The sequence below is a fragment of the Phyllobates terribilis genome, unplaced genomic scaffold (assembly GCF_046119375.1).
Source record: "Phyllobates terribilis strain yellow unplaced genomic scaffold, ASM4611937v1 Scaffold_3__8_contigs__length_932513732, whole genome shotgun sequence".
Lineage (NCBI taxonomy): Eukaryota > Metazoa > Chordata > Amphibia > Anura > Dendrobatidae > Phyllobates > Phyllobates terribilis.
The window spans coordinates 100,518,514-100,527,272 of record NW_027362763.1 but is presented as its reverse complement, the minus strand read 5'-3'; the positions used below and the strand labels follow the sequence as shown (position 1 = coordinate 100,527,272).

The following is an 8,759-nucleotide window of genomic DNA, read 5'->3' as shown; positions in this document are numbered from 1 at the left end:
TATTGTGGAAACATTTAGGCAGGTGTGAAAAAAATTCGGCAAAGTAAGAGGTTTCCAAAAACAGAAGTTTTAATCATTTATTATTTATAAATTAATAAAATACAAACTGAATAAACAAAACAAATCTAAATTGCATCAATATTTGGTGACCGCCCTTTGACTTCATCAGTTCTTCTAGGTACGAATACCTGCACACAGTTATTGAAGGAACTTTTATGGGAGGTTTTTCCAAATATCTTGAATTGACCACCTCTTCCTCAACTGCCAAGTTTATTTAATACTCAAAGACCTTTATTTTCCAGGGAAAATTAAGGTAATTGAAGATAGAGAGAACTGACTGACGAGAAAAGGGACATTGAGCAAAGAGATTGTCAAACATGTATATGGCTTCTCTCGACAACATCTGCCAACAAAAAGGGGGAGAAGTGAAGTCTGCACTTTGTCTCCAGTTGATGTAGACTTGATACATGGTGTCAGATTCTGTTGCTTCAATCCATGGGAAGAATCCAGTCAAAACAACAAAGAGAAGAACCCCAAAAGCCCAGATATCTATAGTAGGGCTCAAGATCAAATATTCTCCTCCTTTCAAATCACACAGCTCTGGAGACATGTACGGTATTATGTGGGACATGGACGACACATAGTTTCCCATAGGTTGGGTCAAACCAAAATCACTCAATTTGATTTGGTAGCAGTCTTTGTCCATGAGCAACACGTTGTCCGGCTTCAGGTCCCTGTGAACCAACCCTCTACCATGCATATAGTCCAGAGCTGAGGATATCTGTTTGGCACACCTCTTCACTGCGTCCTCAGGAATTCCAACCTGCAGAAAACAGATCAGTTTTATGAGATTTAGTTTTATTTATGTAGTTCTTTATCCAAAGCAAAAATACTAAACATTGAAGATGTTGCTGTTGTTGGGACAGTGGATGGTATAGTGGATAAAACTGCTGCTGTGATGGTCATGAGGCTTCAAACAGTGCATTGTTATGGAACCCGCCTCCACCTATGGAAATGTTTGATGTATTCCCAAAGACCCCCATAGGTAATAGTTAGCTAACTGGCTACCATATACAGGGGTATCTAGCTTTTCCTCTGACTGTTGATGTGTATCTCCTGTTTCTGGTGTTTCAGAAATTAAATATTTGTACATTGTAGGAGAACATATGAAGCCGGCCTTACTTACCTCACTTTGTATGATATGATGCAAGGTGCCTGCCATTGCCAACTCCTGAGTAAGTGCATAGTGGTCCATTGTGCCAATAAAGATGGGATATGTCTTAATAATATGAGGGTGGTCAGAGAGACTGATTGACAAAGACAGCTCCTTCAGAAAGGTTTTCAGAAGAGTTCTGTCCTTCTTCAGGAGTTTCACAGCCACTGGTTCTCCTATAAAAAGAAACAAAACAAAAGAATGTTTATAAAAACCTCCAAGATCTCACATAGAAACTTTATATTCAAGCACATAATTATCACCACTGGCATGGGATGTGTGCTGGTGGATATCAGTCCCTAATCCTCAATCTCATATCTATGAGGAGGCCTGTCTTTGCTAAATTTGGGGGCAGCTTGAATTTAAAACAGTTAGAAACCAAATTTATTTATTTATTTTACTAACTGATATTACCATAGTAAAATTGTTAGTGGTTTTGCGGCCATTTATCTCCAATGAGAAAAAAGTTATTTGAGATTGAACTTTAACTGCTTCATTCTTTTGTCTCCTGATATCTTCTGTCAGACAGATAATCCATGGTTTTTACAAAGACAGAGAACCCTGAGTTAGAGGTATCATAAAATCTATAGTTTACTTAATGCTATTAAAAATATTGCATATTCAATTACATACATGTAACAAATGTGAAGTGATATAATTTAGAAACCCAGTAAAAAGGCTGAAGATAAAGACCACTGAGCACCTATAAGCAAAGGTATTGCATCCACCCAAAAGTAAGAAAGGGTCTAGGCTGAAGGTCTGCTGGAGCACCGTATAATGGGTATATGCAATATTTTTAATAGCATTAAATAAACTATTTGTTTTATGATATCGCTAACTCAGTGTTCTCAGCTTTTGGAAATGCTTATATTGAGTTTTTTGGTCATGATATAGGGCACAAGCCCTTTGATGTAAAACTAGGGATGATATTCTGAAACCCCTATTATTAAGATAATCAATGGTGCAATTTATAGATATTTTTAGATGGACATTTTTATGACCTAACAGAGTAAAGTTGGCCAAACACATGGATATTTGTCTGCAGACCATTGGCAGATCCAGCTGAATATGGTGAAAATGAAGATAAACAGCTATTGACCCAACGCTTATTTGAACAAAACTTCTTTTTCCCAACCTTCATTTTCATATGATCCTTTGATAACCCAACATGTCTGGAAAGAGTTAGGCGCCCCTCATACACATAAGATAGTGATCAAGACCCACCAAATTTGGCAGGCTTGGATGACTTTACACCTATGTGTATGAGTTGACATTACTAAAATAATCTCGATTTTCCAATGGCTTACAGATGAATATCTCATCTCTATGGCCGACTAAAATCATTTTCACATTTTGTTACATAATTTACCACTTTTATTTAATCAATTCAGGTAAATTAACATCTTTGTTTTTGCCTTCTTCACATACCTGTCAATTTGTTCTGTGCCTGTAGAACTTTTCCATATGATCCTTGGCCCAGTTTCTTGATTACGTTGTAGCATTCTGAAATCTCCTGAATCCAAAAGATCTGGGAGGCGGCCATTGCTGCTTGGAAGTTGTTGATTCTTGAGCTAAACAACAAACTGTGTATGACTCTAGAAGAAAATATAAGGAATATGATTAATGAAACATCTTGTAGTGATCATATTCATGGGTTCTGTGGGCATTTATCATAATTAAGCTCAATCATAATTTAGAAACCCATCCTAAACAAAGATGTGCCAGTACGATATAGGATAGCTGACAACCCTTGTAAAAGGTATCTTGGTGGGCACATTGGTTGTAATCAACGTTTCCATGAAGACATTGTAATCAGATAGACAAAATTATGATAATTCTAAACGGTTCTACAATAATACAGAAGTGTTTGTATCTAGAGATTATTTTTAGATTTTTTGTCATTAAAACACACATGAAAATTAGACTCTCTGCCTGGTGAAATGTGACTAGAAAGAGAAATGATTGTTTAATGGTCATATGGCAAGAAGACCCAAACAAATAATAAATAACCCCAGTGGATATACTATTGAAGAGTAGTCTTACCTGGGTTGGGATTCTGTTGATGTTGATGATTAGCTGGGTTCTGCTCCAAAAAATGTTGAGTGTCGCTTTCTTATGGCTTGGTCTGAGAGGTCCTATCTTCACAAAGATGTTCTCAGGAATAATTCAACAAGACCCATGAAGTTCTAAGCTTTACAGGGAAGTAGCTACCTGACATTGAGGTCAATCCTTCTCCTTAGCCAATTGGATGTCAAAAACCTCCTTTGAATTACAGATTAAAGTGACTCCTAGATGTTGGACGTTCATGAAAACCTAATTGTTATTTAATAGACTATGTGGTGCCACAATGGTATCTGGGAGGCGCCCACCTTAGTATTGTTAGTATTTCTAGTAAATTGCTAATGTAATCAGTTGTGAATTTATTCTACCCCCTATGGTCACATCTCACCTTCCCGACTTCCTGCTGCTTTCACCAAAAGAGAAACTGGACCCATGTTTTTATATAAATATACATTTGTCATGCACGGTTCTTTTATCCAGTGTTTATGGCCAGAAACTGATTTAACATAACTTGTAGAATAGTCTTGTCCCCACTGACATTATAATTAAATGGAAATAACAGAATTGTCTATATGTTCTATAGTAAAGCTGTTAATAGAACTAAGGGTAAAGGCCCCATACATATTAGATGAAAATGGTGCAATAAACCATTGTTCAGTGATTGGCTGATATATTCTGTGATGTGTTTGGGGAACATTTTTTTTCTGGCATTAGATCTGATCATCTGCCGAGAAAATCCAACTCGCGGGACAGTGTTTTGGAGGATTAAAAATGTTCATTCTTTTCCACTGCACAGATTACGGTCACTCATTATCGTTGAGATTAAACATTTCATTCTGCATATATCTGAATCAGAGTTACTGAAGTTCTCATGTACCTCGTAATTGACAGATTTTTAAGAATTTTTTGCTCCTAATTTGAAAAAATCTACAGTAAAGTTATCAAATCAAATCTGCACTGAATTGTTTAGCTATGTAGGAGGCAAAGAAATAATTCACTTTAAATAAAAAAAATTTTTTCAGATTTGATTTGAGATTATTTCTTCCTCTTTTATACTAATTAATATCTGCCAGAATTTATCTAAAAATCCAAACTCCATGGCAGATTTCACTTTGAATATTTAGGGAGCATCTGGGTGAGATTTGTAAAATGTCAGCACCTTGTCTGCTACAATAATACATTACCTGCGCAAACTCAAACTATTTCCAGGAAATCCTATTTTGCATTTTCTGATTTTATTCTCAATAAAAAAATGCATGTTTTTCACTGAAGCGCTCAATCTGATTTTTACAATTTTTTTTTTCTTTTGCAAAAAAATCTAAACACAGCGCTTGTATGGTGTTCATGTGCTATCCATTTTTTTAGGTTATTTTTTTATGGACCCTTACTCTTGAAAAAGCGAGTTTTTATCTGCAACACAGATCAAAAATGGAGATGTCACAAATTAGTTTTCTGTGCTGTTTTTCCACAAAAAATGGTATGTGAAGAGCACCATAGCCTGTAATGGGCACCTGGGCATCAATCCCATGTCTGATTTTCATGGATAGATCAAATGTGAGCTGGACCAGCAGTCTTCTCTGCCGACCACCTGACTAAGCTTCATCTTACATGAATCTGCTCTTGATGAAAAAGAGTCTGGCCAATATTAATATGGTCATTATCATGGAGTTATTGCCTTATTAATAACTAATTTCTCGTATCAATCTCAGATTGTTTGGCTGACCTTTATCTAATGTGTATGGGGGCATCACAGTATTTGACCTTGTCTCTATTACAGATGTGCTAACAATTAGGAGCAGTCTCTTACCAATAATCTCCATACCAGAGGACTTTCCCACAGAACAGATCACCTGTGGAGACCACCATACATCTACAGCTTCTAGAATTACATGTGGATGTTCTCAGAGAGGCTTCACTTGTATCCATTAGCATCACATTAGCCCATCGTTGCCGCTCCTATGTGGTCAATGGTTTTTGTGCAGCTCATTAGTACAATCATGTGTTTCCCATAGCCTCAGGTGTCTCCTTCTCCCTGGAAGCCAAGTGTCCATCATGTACATTTATATCATTAATTGTTTTTCACTTTTTTTTGTTAAATAAAAATTAATAGAAATAAATTAAAATTTAATAAAATAAGCAACTTGTGCTGGAGACGTTGGGGTAAAAGGGGTGATATCAATGGGATAGTTAAAAAACCAAGGTAATGGTAATAGTAATTAGAACGGTACAGTAGTGAATAAAAACAAAGAATTTTATTGGTTCAGTTAAAACAATTATTAGAGATAAAAGATGGTGTGCGGATAAGATCAGGGGATTTACAAGATAAAAATCATTGTAGGCAGGGAGTAAATGATTTTCTTGTAGCTTTTGATTTAGTATATAGAATGGTTCTCAGTTTTCCAATGGGTATAACATGACTTAGAATGTGGTCATCCCCTGGAAGAGAAAAAAGGAGAGAAAAAAATAAAAGATAAGAACCTCAGATGCACTAGTGATTGCCTGTGGAACTGTGGATGGAAAAACAGTTACCTTCCTAGGGACGGGGGAGGGGTGTTATGGAGGATCCAGGTAGGAAACCTTCTCTGTGGACTGAAGGAAAAATAGACAGGTGAGGTAAAAAGTGGTTAAGACAATAGAGAAAATGTTAGGATATGGATATATACCTGTAAGTTACTTCTGAGTGGGAGTCAACGCAGCCATTGTGGGTGGTACGTAGATGGGCTCTTGGAGGCTGAGAATAAGATGGCACAGTGTGACAGATCTGTGGAGATCTCAGCAGTAAGTTCTCCATTATGATATTACATAACTCACTACTTACAGAAATTAAAGGAATCAAAATTTGAAAAACAACCGACAAGATGACGCTGGATAAGAGTTTGTCCACGGTATAAATTAAATTTACAAATACTTTAAACGCTTTTAAATTTTAACTCCGCAGACTTTACCCACAATGATCTAAAAATTATTTCAGAGAAAACTATTTTAACACTGGGGAAACAACCTCCTGACATCCAGCAAACTTCTCTTCATCAGGAAGGGCAAATCTAATGTTCCCCATTTTCCCAATATTGTTTCCTCCATGATGTATGATGAAGACCTCTGGGTCCAGGAACCTATCGCTCATCATGAAGCTTTGGTCAGACTATCCCATCATTGACCTCTGAGCCAGCAGACCCTTACTCCATTGTCAGATTTTTTTGTTTCATAATTTTGTGAACAAAAGATGTCTGAGATTTCCAAATCATCGCATTCTTGTTACACATCGTCCCAACTGTTTTGGAATTGGGGTTGCACATCATTTACATTTCTTACCCCACATACGGGACAACTTATTTAGATTAAAACTTGTTTTACGTGTGGTGAGAAAGAGGCCGACAACACACACGTGCTGTGGAGCTGTCCGCGGGTCCGGAGTTATTGGGAACAAATGTTTGTGATGATAGAAAATACGGTATATATACTGTAATATAAGATTGAGACAGAAGTGACGTTACTCTAATATGGAAGAAAATAATTATGTTTCTCTTTTAAAAATCAATTTTTTGCATAATTACTAAGGGTCTGTGCACACGACCAGGATTAGCTCAGTGTTTGCTCAGGCTTTCACGCAGGTGAAATCTGCAATGAAGTCTTCACCTGAGGTCACTGTCAGGTCACCTGCGTTTTTACTTGCGTTTTTTCCATAATTGTTTTTAATGTGTTTTTTATGCATTCTCTTTTTGTATGTTCATTTTAAATGAAGCCAGCTAAAAGTTGGTTTCTGGAAAGGAAAAATAATAATAATAATAATTTCCTATTTGCAGACATCTTGCTTCAATGGCTTCCAGGATACTGGCAATACAACCAAAGAGCATTCTACTCCGCTTGCTAATTCTCATTCTAAGAATTATTATGCTATAAGAAGTAAGTTATTCTATTAGTATGAACATATAATATATAATAAATATATATATATATATATATAAAATATATTTATATTATCTATATAAATAATCAAATATTATATTTTTAACCAGTTACAAGCACCTTGTAGTTGTCGCTTCTGGGCTCACCTCTTACTTGAGAAGCGTATTGAAAAGGGACACTTTAGTAATCTGTTCCCTGAATTGCTCAGGTTTGTTTTTTTTTTACCTTTCTTTGAACACAATGTGACGTTTTTCATTTTAATTAAATTTTCTTTTGCAGATATCCTGATAATTTTGTATCATTTTGCCGGCTTCCCATCAATGCCTTTGACAATTTGGTAGGAAATCCTTCGGCCACATTTGACCTTTAAAGATACCATCATGAGGGAGGCGATATCTGCTGAGGAAAGGCTGCCTTCCCCCTGATGACAAACCTGCTGCGGCCATACCCATGAAGGGAACTGAATGCCAAGAAGAGGATTTTTAACTTTTGGCTGAGCCGGGCATGAAGAGTTGTGGAGAATAACTTTGGAATCTTCAGTCAGTGGAGGATCTTGAACATGGCCATCCAGTTGGATATTGTGACAGTTGATTCTGATGTCAAAGCTTGCTGTGCTCTTCACAATCATGTTAGGGACTACAGGCCTGAAGTAGATGTGGAGACATTGTACTCAGCTTTTGATACAGTAATCAACTGAGGTCCTGGACATCCCAACATTACAGGTGTGTGTGTTTGAGGAAAACCTTTGCTGATTATTTCATGAGTTCTGAAGGGGCCGTGCCCTGGCATTACTCCTGTGTTGGTGGTGCGCATCCTGTACAGCAAACATCCCTTGAGAGAAGACATGAAGCACATGATGGATAATGATTCAGGACAGGACTGTCCAAGGATAATATTTATTGATTATAAGCTAATTCTGAGGTTTACAGAAGCGCTGGTAGGAGGTCTATAATCCTGCTCCAAATTGGGACAGTGACCACTAGGTGTCCTAATGATATCTAAGGCATTGGTTTTTAGTAAACTAGTAATAATATATATAAATATATATATATAATTGCGCAGGATGAGTAGACTTGGAGAATTAGGATGATAAATAAAATTAAATAGATTTTATTAATAAATAATTGATAAAAATAAGCAATTAATAGATGTACTAAAAGTAGAAAAAAACAAAGTAACATAAATATTCGGGGTTTAGGGTGATGATCCTATTGTACAGTGAACAGGAGGGGTATGGTACAAGGTAACGGGTGTTCCCTAGGAGAGAGGAGAGGTAAGTTAGTTATATATTATAATTCTGAACAAGGGTGTGGGTTGAGTGTTATCAGTATCTTTATGAGGCTGGTGGAGAGCTGAATCATGAAAAGGGAAACTTGCTTATATTAATGCAGATGAGATAGGAACTAGGGAAAAATGATTATTCAAGTGGGATGCAGAGCTAGTCTCAATATAAGGATCAGTTTATAATTTCCTGGATGGTAGGATTTTGGATGTATATATTCCCTTGTTGAAGAGAATAGTGAATGAAGACCTAATAGTGAGAGAAAGGGTGTACCGTGAAAATGTATGGTCCGGAGTG

The 8,759-nt window shown here is 36.6% G+C and overlaps 1 protein-coding gene across 1 annotated transcript; it reads right to left on the bottom strand.

Annotated features, from left to right (window-relative positions):
- Window positions 1–274: 274 nt before the first annotated feature.
- Window positions 275–7,889, bottom strand: LOC141258461 (serine/threonine-protein kinase SBK1-like). Its single transcript, XM_073673457.1, has 4 exons — window positions 7,875–7,889; window positions 2,642–2,726; window positions 1,187–1,389; window positions 275–823 (listed from the first exon to the last, which is right to left on the bottom strand). Exons 1-4 carry the CDS (start codon window positions 7,887–7,889, stop codon window positions 275–277), a joined length of 852 nt encoding a protein of 283 aa, XP_073529558.1.
- Between the last annotated feature and the right edge of the window lie 870 nt (window positions 7,890–8,759).